This window comes from Passer montanus, unplaced genomic scaffold (genome assembly GCF_014805655.1).
Source record: "Passer montanus isolate IOZ18808 unplaced genomic scaffold, ASM1480565v1 scaffold1, whole genome shotgun sequence".
In the NCBI taxonomy this organism is placed as follows: Eukaryota; Metazoa; Chordata; class Aves; order Passeriformes; family Passeridae; genus Passer; species Passer montanus.
In genome coordinates, this window is record NW_024356504.1 from 15,466,861 (window position 1) to 15,481,749 (window position 14,889).

The following is a 14,889-nucleotide window of genomic DNA, read 5'->3' on the forward strand; positions in this document are numbered from 1 at the left end:
TAGAGCAGAAATAAAAGCAAGGGCATCAAAGATTTCATGGTTAGAGTGAACATTTACTCTGAAGGTCATTGGCTGAACTCATATTTGCATGAACATTCAGGAACAATCTGTTCATGCCTTGGAAAATTTCTGCAAAGACAAAAATCTCAGTATCATTGTCCAGAATGATATGAAAAAAAAAAAGAATTATGAAAATTATCAAAGTGAAACTGAAATTCCAGTAGAACAGCAGTGAAATAGGTGATATTCATAATTTTCCATCAGCTAAAACAAACCAGCCAAGGGAAGTTGTTCCAAGCAAGATTACCTGCAACTGACCTGACTGCTAGATCATATTTCACTTCGGTCGAGTGCCTTCCATTGTGTAACCACAGTTGTGCACATTGATGGCTCCTGTCGCTATAATATGGTTATGTTTACCCATTAGTTTCTGCTTTTGTGCCACAACCCAGCAACTGTGATATTACAATTGTTCTAATGGTCTGTTTCACTTTGTTCATTTACCTATTAATTTTGGCAATGGCATATTTCATGGAACATAAATTTCATCCTCTGAAAACATGACAACCTGTAGTGCAATATGGTCAGGCAGATTCTGGAGCTTTGTATGGACATAAAATGAACTGTCCAGGGTGGCATTTTGGAAAGGACATACCTCCCTCTGGAGGCATTGCTTGCATGTAAGGTGATTACTTCAGCACTAACAGGATGTAATTATTCACTCAGTAAAATTCTGCCTCTATTAAGTAGGTACTTCTAATGTCCTGCAGATTGACTAGCGGCCCTAGAATGTCTCACAGAGGTAGTAAACAAAATGCGACACAATCTCTTTGTGAATCCAGAACAAAAGTGTGCACTGGGAAGGAAGTGACCTAGAAAGCTGCCACTGCATTGAACATGGAGGCTCTGGGAAACAGGACCCAAAAGCAGGATATAAAAAAATGCTCATTGCACGAGAACCTTTCCCAGTCCAACAGCAGATATTAGAGCTGCAAAACAAATGGATCAAATTGACTTTGCATTGCCAGAAAAAAAGCCAAAGTAGAGCTGACTTTAGAAGATAACTTGTCCTAAAATCCCATCCTCTGCTGTTTACCTTACCATTCAGTCATACAGATTTATCTCTGAGAAACAGCCCCTAAACTTCTGCCACACCCCAAAGTGTTAGTATGTGTTTAAATTTCATGTGGTTTCATGTAGATAAAATCTGAGACTTTGAAATCACAGTGACAAACGGCAGGCAAACAAGTACTAATGTAGAGAAAGCCTTTACCGCAAAGGAAAAAAGAGTAACCAGCACTACTTTGTCTTGTACCAGGCCTGACAACATCCATGCGGCCTAAAAAATTAATTACATGCAAATTCTGCTCTTCTTTTTCCTCCTAAAAGGAGGAATAGAAGATTTACACATATCTACATAAATATAAAAACACATACTTTCCCAAAAAGAGAGAACTCTATCTGTATGAATATATAACTTTATGGACTCTACTGACCATTTGAATCATCAGATGAAGGAAAAGTTAGTGTTTAAAGCAAACATATCATGAGATCGATATTATTCTTTCCTCAGAACCATTTTTCAGATCTCTGGTCATTTTTTAAAGCATCATAGGCTTGGAGTTGTCAGTAAAACAAACCTGTCAGACCTGAACTAGGTTCACTAACACAGAACTGAGAAAAAGAACAGCCAGGAACTCTTATCTTTTCCTTCCTCATTGTTACTGTGAACATTTTGATCACATTGAATGAGACAGCCTGAACAAAACTGATTTCAGTCTATACTGGGATCACTTTTTATGTGCTATCAATGTTAATACACTGAAATCACTACGTTATAAATTAGACATGTCACTTTAAACTTTTTGGGGAAATAGAAGATTTAAGAAAGGGAGACATGGAACTAACCATCCCAAGTAAACAAAAAGTCAGTACACAAAGACAGGGATTGAATCTAGCACAACAGCAATGGTCAAAAGATCTATGAAAGAACAGTGGGTAGTGAGGAAGTTCAATTGAGTTTAGGAAGAACATTTGGTTTGAGCTTTTGTTCCTATCATGGAAAGAGGCAGACATTGGTGTATCTGGCATGGTGAGAAAATACTGACATCTGCATCTCATTTTAGCCCAAATTAAGATTTCCTTTTAGCACTAGGACCCATGGAATGGGTCTCTATTGATTCTAGCAGATTTTAGATATAAATAATAACCTGATTTTCTAGAGAAATGAGACATATTGAAACATTCTTCATGAATTTTTGTGCACACCTGTGTCTATTGCTTGAGTAACTCAGCAACCCACTGGCCAATTTCAAGAACATTTGATTGAGAAATGCATTCCTACAGGTTCCATGTACTGCCTAAGCAGAAAACAGGCATTACTGCTGGGAAAGATCCTCCTAGTACTTAGCCTAAATGAAGGTTGCAACGCATTTTCATTCCTTTGTGTATATAAAAAAATCCATACAGAAACTCAACACTAAACCACAAAACCAAAGGGGAAATAGCAACATTTATTACTTCACCAGTTACAGTGCAAAATCACAGCTTTCTACCCTTAATGGCTGAATACAACAAAAATCCCATGAAACCCCACCTGAATATACCATTACCTTCTTTGCAGTTTGGTAGGTCCATATAAATTCACAGGATCACATCTTCCTGCTAAATCACTAACTGTGGTGACACAAAAGCAAATGTGTCTCTAAGGAATGACATGTTCTTCCACTAGCAGCACAAGGGCAAGGCACAAGAGTCACCTACAGAAAGCTCGCACTTGGAGTGAGACATCAGAGGTGTTCAGCTGAGAGCAAACACTTGTTTGGCTCTTTTTTGAGGCTGCAAGAACTTGGCCATTGGTTTTAGAAGGGTACATTTAAATCAATCTAATGGCCCATTCCAGTTTCAGCCAAAATTGGTGTCAGTTGCAGCCTGATGCCTCAATTTTCTTCTCTGCTAAACAAGAAAGCTACCTTTAGAGGAGAACTGCTTAGATTAATTGGTTAACCTTTCTAAATGCTAATGTTAAAAAAAACAAAAAGAAAACCAAAACACTTTTCTTCTGGGGCTTCTGAATTCTGCTCTTGAGAGTAAAGGAAGAAGACTCTTGATGTTGTTTTGAGTCCTACACAGATCAAGAGGGAATACATGCCTTGGCTAAACCAGTCTGAGTCTTTCTCTTGTCAAAAGGACTTGGAAAAGATTCAGGCTCAAAAGCTTTTTCATTTTTGTTCTCAATATTTTGGGCCAAGCAGATAACGAAAAAGCTTCTCTAAAGAAGGTTTTAAAGGGGTTATTTTCTTTCAGGTCATCACATCTTTCCAGCTACTCGTCAAGTCTCAGTCAGACCTGCTCTTCTCCAGATCAGTCCAGGTTGGGAGGATTCAAACAATTCTAAATTGTTTTTAGGTGCTTCTTGTGAGTCAGAGAACTACACAACTTTTTTTCCCCAAAGCATGCTTTGGGAAATTTTCTCAAAAGTATGCTTTGCAAATTTTCTCAAAGTATGCTTGTTTATCCTCTACATTTTGGGGAGTTCTTTTTATAAAAGGAAGTAAGAGACACTTAGAAGAGCTACTTTTATGTCCCTTTTAACACCAGATAGCTCATGTAACAGTATTTGGTTTACTGCTTTGCTGAGGGAAGATTTTTGTTCCCTTGTTTTTTGAACACCAAGTAATGTCAAAATGCCACCTTCAGCTGACTCACATAGACTCTTTTCTCCTATCTCTGCGTTCACACTTTCAAACATCAATACGAATTTTCCACAGGCTACCTTCCAACTGCAATGGGGATAAAATTCCTGGACTTCAGATTTAAAAGCAGTGAATCTGAGCAATAGCCTTATTATTCAGAGTAAAAAATTTTCTTTTTTTTTTTAACATAGAGTTGCATTTTCTTTTCTCCTAATTACCTATATGATTAAGTTATACTATTGATCTTTTTGTGTATAGCCTCCTAATACCTCTGTTTTCTTGGACAGGTCAAACCAATTCCAACAAAATCTAGGCACAGGGGTTTTATCCTATCTGATTTTCTGCAATTGCCTTACTACCTACTTTCTTCCCCAGATCTAAAACAGGAGTCACATGAACCCAAAACATGCATAAAACTTAGAAATTACAGCCAGAAATGCTTTTTTAGCCTCAAAAATAACGTAAGTACCAATGAAAATTACTATTGCCATTTACTATTGCTACTCATGCGGCATTTTGGTGGAAGAGATTAGATGAGAACTCTTCCACTGCTGCAATTTACATCTTCTGCTTTGCAAAATCAGAAAACATCACTCTCTGAACTGGCCCATATTTGACAGACAAATTAGTTTAATGTCAGTAAGACAATCTGAGTCTAATGGAGCCCAAGGTGTTTAAAGTAGGGCAGCTGAAAGAAGCAGACAAATGGAAGTGTGATGAGAACACACTCCCTGCTGTGGCTCTAATGAGGGAGAAGGCACACTTTTCTGCTCAGGCAGCAGTCCTGCTTTCTTCCTGGAATGGAGGACAGGTTGCTGTCATAGCTAATGATCCACTAATATAACAAACCATGGATTAGCTGTTTGTTTCTAATCACCATTATTTATTTCTTGTTAACAAAATGCTAAGTCCTGCAAATTAAAGGAAAAAAAAAAAAAGAAAAAGGAGATCATTACTGCTCATGATTAAGGCAATGTTGGCTGAAATAGCTTGAAAGAATTCTGTTCTTCTTCCCTTCTTCAAACTGTGTGTATGAATAGTTTATAGAATTGGATCTCAAGCCAGAGGTACCATTAAGATGTGTTTGGTTCTGGCACATGTGTTCCTCATAAAACTATCAATTTCCAAACTCTTATTTGGACTGCAGAATTCCCTGAACTCAACGTTTCAGCATTACTGAGCCATGACCACTTACACAATCCCACAGGTTTCACAGATTGAACAAAACCAGAAGTTCTTTAGGATCAAAAGTCCCAAACCAACAGATTGTAGAGGTCAGGTAAACATCTTGCAGCATCAGCTCACAGCACTGACTTCCTCACAGAACCACCAATAATAGTGTATGCAATTAATTCCAGAATTCAGGCTCAAAATTTGTTGTCTAGATTTACATTTCATTTACATGTCCTATGTACCTTCATTAATACCCCTGGTCAAGCTTCCTGTATACTGTAAAAGATAATTTCCATGTCAGTAAAAGACAGTAGATCTATTCGGTTTGGAGTGCTAATATGTTTTCTATGTAAACTGTAAAAGGTCTCAAATTAAATGAAATTTGATAAAATAATATAAAATTTTAATTCCAAAATGGCTTTTCAGACTTACAAAAATAAAGTCATTCAAGGAAGGGAAAAAAACTGAAACAAACACACAACAAAAAAGCAACAGAAGTATCCAGGGACAGCAGAAATATGAAGCATGTATTCAATATAAGCAAACAGGAGTTAACCACAGAAGCTCTCTCCTCACTACTCTATCAGTCCTCACTAGAAGAAGTGTTTTTTTAAATTCACCTGACACTTTGTGGCTAAAGCAAGTACAGATAATGGTGCTCCAGCGTTCACTGGAGCCATCCCAGGAGACTCCTACCCTGCTGTGTCCCTGCAGAATTATGTCAGGCAGCATTAGAAGCCTGCCCTCTCCTGCAGTGGGTTTCAAGGAGGGAAGATGCTTTCCTTCCACTGTGTTAGAAGCCATCTAGTGTACGGTTGAGCAAGGATTTATTCCCATGTTTTCCCATCACTTAGCCTCTTGGCTTCATTTCAATCTCAGAGAAACACAACGAGACTGGATGAGAAGCAATAGCAGCAAGTAGCTGCCACTCCTTGCTGGCAGCTACAGTACACTGTACCTCCCTGCCAGCCACAGAGGATGGTAGAGGGAAAGGGGAGTAAAGGGTCAGAAACTGGGATAATGATATTTCCACTACCCACAGGTGTGTGCAGGCTCCATGCCAAGTTACCTCTGCAATGCCACAGGTTTTGTATTCTGCTTAGACCCCCTGCATTTTAATCAGCTGCACACAAAAACCAATGTAGCATCTTTAAAAATGGCCTCTAAATCTCTCCCTACAAATAAAAGGGGGTTGCATTGCATTACTATGGTGAACTCTGTTCTGAAGTCTCCAAATATAGCACAAGTTGTCCAAAATTGTGCTTGTGAGAAGCTGTCACTGGCACTTTGGTGGGAGAAACAAAGTATGGTGATGGAAACGCAGATGGAAAGTCAATCATTCTCAAAAAAGGGATCCTATTTACCCAAGAATAATTGCAGCACACAATTCACACCTGCCACCTATCCACCACTCCTTCAACACAAGCCACTTTTTGAAGGCAGACTGCCCTGTTCTATGTTATTTTGTGCAATGAAAAATAGTCTTCTGGTAATGCAATAACAATTTAAAGTTATTTTGTACAAGAACAAAGAGTCCCTTGGTAATGCATTAACAATTGAAAAGACTGGAATGATAAACTGGAAATTATATTTAAAAGGCATAAAATACTAGTGAGCAAAACCCCATTGGTAAATGACTTCTTGTTACAGGTCATTTTACATCACCTCCTGATACATCTATGTAAAATACTCCAACAGAACCCAGACTTCAGACTCCTTTCTTCAAAAAGATTTACTAAAGTGGTGAAATCTTGGTGCAAACCATATCTCAACTTATCTCTTGGTGTAAACCATATCTATCACTCCAGGTGAAAAATACCAGTGTTAGTGAAAGTCCTAGATGAGTAACTAAAAGCACTATAAAAGCTCTGTGTGGGCACAAAACTGTGTTCCACTGCATCCTGTAATACAAGAACTCAGTGCACTGAGAAACACAGTAGTTAAAAACACATTAAAAAATGTAGTTCTGTAGAACAGCAAGTGGGGAACTCCTGGAACTTGCTTTCCTAGGAGGCTGCAGGGCAGGCAGCCTAATGAAGTTCAAAAAGTGATTAGACAAGTTTATGAACAACAGATTCATAGTGGATACTAAAAGGGATTGGCAACAGCATAAACACTAATGCCCTTATCTGAGCAGCTGTGGGTGATGGGGACATATTGAGGGACGAGCTAAAGACATCAACTTGTGTGCTCACCTTAAGCTGCATCTTTCCAGCAGCCACTACTGAAGGCAGGGCCCTGCAGACATTTCTGAGCACCTTTTGCTCTCGCATCAGTGGCCTCACCTGCAGCTAAGGAGGGAGCCTGCACAGACAAAGCTCTGGCAACATACAGGGCATAGATAAAGAAAAAGAAAAGTTGACCTGTCTCAGCAACAGAATTAAGTCTAAGCTAAGAAATTATGACGCATTCCCTGCTGTGAGGCAGAACTACATCTTTCCCTCTACTAGAGAGTTACAAAATGCAAATGCAGGGATTCACCAGTGAGGGCAACCAGCTGCCTGGCATAAGGGGTCAGACTGTGGAACACACCTGGTGCAGCTTGGCACTGAGATATGGGACTAACTGGGAACCAAAGAGGAGCAGAGGAGGTGGAAACCTGGGTGCAAGCCATATAATAGTGAGACTTGACAGACCATAAGTTCAGGGAAGAGGTGTGTAGTTTAGGATTGATGTAGTTTAGGATCAATGTTTGAAATCTAAGCTTAAGGTGACATGGTGTAGGGATTCTACTGGAAAGAGAAAAATAAGGAAGAAGTCAGGAAAACCCCACCACCTACAGACATTCCTATTTCTTTGATTTTGCTTTTGGACTGATCTTTTCTCAGTCCCTGCCTACACAAATGTGCTATGAACTTGACAGACTGTCAGCCAAGTATTGTAAAGCAAGCTATGCTGCCACTGATAGAGCCATCACTGTGCTAAGTCCTTGATAAGGTGGATGTGAGGAAGCTTCCCAAGTGACAAGCATTTGATTCCACCCACTGCTTCTAGAAAACTGAGCAAATTCAGTCAAGAGCTGGGAGGCTGTTCAGTTAATATTTTCATACCATCAAACATCTTGTATGTTAATAGCTTAATTAAGCATGCATCTGCACACACGTGGCTCTCCTTGTACATATGCTTTTTCCTTAGGTACTGCCAGAGATGTTCCAGAGGAAATCAAAGCCCTGAGGGGACTACATTTCTTTTCATATTCTCAGAATACAGAGAGCACATTTCAAGAAAAGCTCCGAAGAGGAAATCAAAGCCCTGGGGGGACTACATTTCTTTTCATATTCTCAGAATACAGAGAGCACATTTCAAGAAAAGCTCAACCTTCCTGGCTCCTCTCCTGCTTGCTTGACGTGGCCTCTCCTTGTAAGGGTAAGTCTGCAATCTTTCTCTAACAGTGTGGATTACTTTTCTAGTTAATGCCCACTATCAGATAAGTTCGTGTTTCTCCACATGCCAGGGAAGGTCACAGGAGATTTGTGATTTCTGGTCATACAAGTCTCCTCCCACTATCAGATAAGTTAGTGTTTCTCCAACATGCCAGGGAACATCACAGGAGATTTGTGATTTCTGGTCATACAAGTCTCCTTTGCCACCTTCTTAAGAAAGCCAGCTATGCCTTGATGAACAGACATCTATTGCAGCGTTCACAAATCTCCTCAAATCTGTCTGATGGCAGAGATGTACAAAACTACAGTTTAGGGAAATTTAATTTTTGCTTTCAGAGACACTCTTGCAGCTAAACTGTAGTATGACAGGGAGAACCAATAAGGCTGTTCCAGACAGCAGGAGGTGGAGATGAGTAAACTCCTCTGCCAACTGCCAGATTGCATGTCTGACACATTGCAGATGTAAATCCAAGAAACTCAAGGGGGATACCACGCTCAGTCACACCCGCTGAGGAAGTGCCTGTGTCTTTAGGGCAGGAGGGCTCAGCAAAAGAAGAAAGAGAAATTCCTTGATATAAACTGGAACAATTTTAAGCAAGCCAGGAGCCTCCCTGGGCTTCTCTCTGAGGCAGCCCAGAATCCCTTGCTTGTCCCATTTGCCTCATGTCACAGCTGTGAAAGCCAAAATTGCTATGTAACAACATACTTCTTTGCACTATGAAGCAAAAGGAAAGGGAAAAGTTTTTATTGCTTCTCTGTGAAACATGACAGTATTTAGGTCCTGAAGACAAGGATTTGGTGTGCTGTTATATCCTAATTATGTGTTCCATGTCCTTGTGCGGAAAAAAAAATTCCATGTCCTTGTGTGGGAAAAAAAAAAAAAAAGAAAAGAAAAAAATAGCAAAGCCCAGAATGAGAGTAAGCTCAGCAATGGATTTGATTTCTTGGAGGAACAGAAATTTTAATACTTATGTCAAGATTAGATGTACCTCTGGGAGATGCACTTCCATCAGGCATTCACCACTGGGCTCAGTCCAGAGGCAATACTGCGTGGAGACATTCAGCAAATTGGGTTAGGTCAGGTAACATTTCCTGCTGGCCTACAGATGCAGTATCGTCATTAATGCACAGGCATTGCATATTGAATTCTGCAGTCAGATCTGAAGTGTTGCACATTAACAGCAATTACACATTAGGATACCCTGACAACACAGAAGAAACACAGGGCTTCAGGCATCCAGAAGTCTAGGTCAAACAAAGAAACAAAACCCAACAGTTTTGATCTTTGTTCTGTTGCTCTGGCCCCAAATCTGGCAAAAACAACACAGGTGAGAACCTTCTGCAGCAGGTCCAGCAAAATACTCTGAGGTCACTCACACTTGTAGCTCATCTTCAAGTTTAGGAGTGGAAATTCCTTAAGTCCTAGAACTCTTCAGGACACCTTTAGTGTTCAGCACTACTTGTTCTCTAAGTTCCTCTGTAATACAACAGCATTTCACTACAAAATTAATATCAACTAATAGAGCTTGGGGAAAATAATGCTTTTCTACAAATATTCAGTTAAGAACAAATTACCCTTATCTTGTCATTTCAAGAACTGAAATGTTATTTTTGAGCATGTTTCACATCTTGCCATATCCTTAGACTACTGAGAAAGCGCAGGATGAAAAACCAGAAAATTTGAAAGTGCAATTAAATAGCATACTAAAGGAAGAAAAAAAAGGGGAAAAATGATGGCCATCTACCACATGCACAGCACTGGACTGCATTTTTTTTTTTTTTTTTTTTTTAAATTCTCATCTAGTCCTACAGTAAAGACTAAATGAGCTGTGCAATTCTTGTGTGGTCAGCTGTCAGGACCACAGTGGCACTGCACCAGCTGCGAGAGCACAAGCCAGACTGCTGGACACCAGCCCCACATCCCTTCCCTGAGGAATCAGCCACAGTTTTGCTCCTGGACAAGCAGAGGATGAGCTGCCTGTCAGGAGCCCTTTTAGCCAGTCAGCCTGTTGTTTGACAGCTTCAGCCCTGAAAATGCACAGAAATGCACAGTTTACACACTGTCAATTTACACAAGATTATCTTTTTTTTTTTTTCCCCCAAAAAAAGTTTTAGTTCTCAGGAAGTGCCCCCAGCTTTAGAGAGGTCCCACATACAAGAGGCATCTCAAAACCTACTCATAGTGTACATTCCTGCAGACACATGACCAAGTGCCTCACAGATATGTGCAAAAATAAACACATGCAGACCTGCTCTAATATTGTGGCATTCATTCTTGAAACAACATTTTGGAAATAACCTCTGTGGGGTTTTATCTTTAAGCCGTGTGTTGTGGGATACAGAAGCCAGCAACACTGAAAGTGCTTGTAAGACATCAATTCCACTTCTTTTTGAGCAGTTATGCCCACAATTTGTTTTCCTTTTGTGCTCTACCCTGAGTGCTGATATTAACATTTCATTCTTTAAAATAAGATTAACTATACAAGCAATTCTTGGCTGGTAAATCTGATGATAATAAAAGACATAATTCACAGCTTTTAAAAATAAACTAACTGTAAGGCATAACTGGATCCATAAAAATTCAGCATTAGAATAACTGGAACCAGGAGGGTTTTGATACATCTCATTAGGCAATATGGTTTTAAGACAATAGGAACTCCTACTGCAAACTCCCCTTCAGGTTTCCATGGTCTTTCTTCTAAATAACAAGCAAATTTAAGAGTTGCTAGTAATCAAATAATCACCAGGACAATACAGACATTACAAGTAACAGAGGAGACTTTAAAGTCATTCAGAAGTCTGCCCTTAATGTCATTCACATCTCCAAATGAACAAACATAAAATCCTGACATCAAGACAGAGTTGACTGGAATCCAGACATCCTGAGTAGCCATTAGAAATTTGGTGCTGCAGAGAAACACACACTGATGAGACCCTCTGCTTCCTTTTTTCTGTTACATTAAGACCAGGGAAAAAATGTATTCCCTCTATTGCAAGGGGAATGTTAGTTTTGCCCCAGGAGCTGTACTACCAAGCACTTTGAACATCATATTCAGGGCTGTGAGACTCAGAAGAGGTTACATCCTTGCCCTACATAACATTATGATTCTGCAGCAATCTGGATGCTTTTTATCTTTAATATACAGGTAAAACCTGTAAAAGAATAAACACATCTATTTGCCATCAGCTAAATACACTTTTCGTGGTTTCTAGGTAGCACTTCCAATTGTAAAAGTTTTCAGAGTCTGGGCAGACTCAGAGTGAAAACTCTCCTGTGGAGTTCAGACCCTCTTGCACCAGAGTACAGACATGGCACAGTAGAATCCAAAATGATAAAATGCTTTTCATTCTATTCCATATGGCTACTATTAATTTGGAGGGTTTTATTGGTTTGAGTTTTTTTTTTCCTCCTTAACTGCAGCATGGCCTCTACCTGCTCTACAACCAATAGGAATTAGGAAGGAAAGATTTGGGATGGTGGCACTTACTGGGGGTGTTGAGGAGCCGTGACTTCTTGCAGTGGTAGGCTGCCTCCTGCTCGCAGTACTCAGCACTGCTGATCACAGCCTCCAGCTGCTCTGCACTGCTGCTGTAGTTGAAGGACATGGTGTAGGGCTTCTCTGGACCAGCTCCTTGCACTCTGGTCAGCCCTGTGCTGTTGTGCTGCACTTCAGTCCAGATCTTATCTTCTGTTAAATGAAAAACGATGGAACAGGAGGTTAGCAGCAAAACACTTCCAACAAGCAGGGAACAAAAAACCAACTGAAATGTAATGTTTTACTGCAGTGGACAGACCATCAGCAGGGCCCCGGGCTCCAAAATGGGCACTTTGTGATGAACACCAACAGGTTTGTATTCATTAAAGATCAGCGGGGCCCACAAAGATATTTCTCCTTGAGCCAGCTCAAGCAAACACTACACTGCCTGCTGAGCAAGACAGAAACTACAAACTTCCTGGGAAGCACAGGAGACCTTCAGCTTCTTCTATTACCAGATATCAGTATAAAATTAGATACCTTTCAACTGGCTTTGTCCCTGAGAGAAAACACATATTAATATGGCTCATAGGGGTAACATCCACCTTTTGCCTCAGAGCACAGCCCATGCTGTTGTAACAACAAATGGAAGCAGAGAACTACAGCTGATGAGCTTGCACAAACTCACCATGAGCAGAAAGCACAATCTCTTGCCAGAAAGTTAAACTGAGAGCATGTTCTTACCACCAGCTGGAAGTCAGATCACTCATTTCACTCAATTCTCAGATTTTTTTGCATATAAGTTGAGAGATGCCCTACTTGGATGATGGTACAGAACGCCATATGACTTGGCATCTGTAGTTAACTCTAAATATTGATGCTTTCCCATGCTGGGGAGCCCATTCTCCTTGCCTTCATTGCATTTACTGGCAGAGCAAGGCATTGTGTAGTTGACAGAAAGGAGAATCTAGGCTTAAGCACAATCTTCACCCTACAACCCAGCTCATGATCAGCATTGGGGTTGGCATAATGAGAACACCACATTTAGAAGGAATTTGTTTCCAGGGAGGCTTTTTCCCAGCTGGTTCTGGTATAGCAATGGGTAAGGTAGAAAGGACAACCTGAACAGTCAATTTGCTGAGCTGACACAGAGTTACAGAAAAAATCTTCAAAGAGGATTCATAGGACTGAGCCCTGCACATGCCCAACACTATTAGTAAAAGTCACAACCAGCATATTTCCTCTTTATCAAAGACCCTGCTTGCCTAGAGAGAATACAAGATACTGACAGGGCAAAAATTTAAGGCAGCAATTTTCAATCATTTGATGAGAAGGAGATTTCAATCTCACTTGCAGAAACACGCAGACATTTACAGAGGAAGAAGTAAGATCTAGGCAATAGATTTCTATTTTGTTATTTATGCTTCATCAGGGAAACTCTAGATAACAATGAATCATATCTTTTCTAAGCTGATCTTAAAAACTGTGCATTTAAGGATTCAGATGGTTTTACCACATTGCCTGGCCTGAGTTTTTGCAGAGCCTGAGCTTCCCAGTAACTCCCCAATACACTGGCATGATGAGCCCAATAGCTCTGTGGTCACTACAATGCATGGCAGTCAAAGTATTTTTCATGGAGCTACATATATGCTCCAGATTACTTAAACAGAGTGTTAATAGGTGTACAAAAATCTAAATGGACTGTCTGTGCAAAGACATGGATGATTTGATGGATTGTCATTAGGGAGGCATTCAAATGACAGGCAAGTAACAACAACCACCTGGGCCTATCTAAAGAGGTCTGTTCCAAGACCTGGCTGTAAGTGACAGAGAAATTAACTTGCATTAACTCTAAAGACAGCTTACACACAGCAAACCACACACTCACTCACAACCCTCTCATCATTTCTGTGATGAGAGACAAAAAAATTTGCTCATAGGTCTGCAATTCTGTAGTTCTTACTGACTTCAGGGAGCTGCTTGTGGATCCTTGGAGTTGGAGCTCAAAGAAACATTGCTGCAATGTGTGATACAGGAAAGTCAGATTAAAATGATAAGAAATACTGCAAATATATGGCTTGTAATACTTGTCCCAGTGGTTGTAATCACAGTGAACACTGTAGCACAATACCCTGCACAGTCCTGCACATATATTGCTTCAAACACAATATACTTCAATGGCTTCATAACAGACATCGTGTACATCTTAAAGCAGCACTCCTTATCAGCCAGTCCCTCTGTTTTCTTTTGCTCTCTCAAGGCAATATTGACAAGAACAGAGTGGATTTTTCAAAAGCAGCTGAGGGTGAGTTAACTTTCCTCTCACAAAAGCTGACAGAAGTTTAACTTCTGCCTTAACTGAAATAACTATTAAAAAGACAAACACCGAGTTGCTGATAATGTGAGACAAAAAAACAGGAGATGATGGAATATACTGGTTGCTGAAATTCCAGGTGGGCTGTGAAAAACACCTCCCCACTGAGAGTTCTGAACATAATTTTAAGAAAATGCAATAAAATCAATGCTCAAAATAGTGGCTACAGTGCTGCTCAGGAAGTAGAGCAGCCTAATGCTGTAGTTGTACAGTGGTTAACACTGCTGTACTTTCCAGGCTGTATATCAAGAAAGGTGCCATGTGGGTACCTGAGAAGTTAAAATCATCAAGAGCTAGCAATTTAGAAGCAAAGAAGTAATACTAGAAAAAGCTGATTAAAAATAGCATAGCACAAAACTGTCTTCCCAAAAAAGGTGTTGGAAATATAATTAATTGACATGTTTGAAATGAGGTTGGACAAGGTATCAGCAAATATACTGTAAGCAGCCAGCACTCATTAACAGGAGTGCTGGACAGGCAATGTGACAGGTCTTCCTCTTATCTTCCTCTATGATTGTTCATTAATTTTCAGCAGTCTTGTTATCATTGCAGCTGCACACAGCTGTCCCGAGATCTGAACTTTGACATTCTAGCCCTGCTTTTCTCCACAGGACCATTTAGAAATAAGTTGACCTATTTTCCATCCTCTAGTTTACAAAGGGAAAGGAAAAACAAATCAAGTTTCTTTCTGTATTCAAAGTAATTGCAATTTAGCAAGTACATCAGAATGGAATTAAAAAAGTTACACAGAAGAGAAGAATTTTGAAGTTACATTTCAGAGATTTCCT

General features: G+C 39.9%; 1 protein-coding gene across 1 annotated transcript in view; it reads right to left on the minus strand.

The window, feature by feature from the left end:
* CNTNAP5 (contactin associated protein family member 5) overlaps positions 1-14,889 on the minus strand; it is a 193,689-nt gene that overhangs the window by 69,392 nt on the left and 109,408 nt on the right. Inside the window, exon 12 of the mRNA XM_039701582.1 lies at positions 11,740-11,940. Coding sequence (XP_039557516.1) covers positions 11,740-11,940 — 201 coding nt within the window. The remainder of the gene's footprint in view (positions 1-11,739; positions 11,941-14,889) is intronic.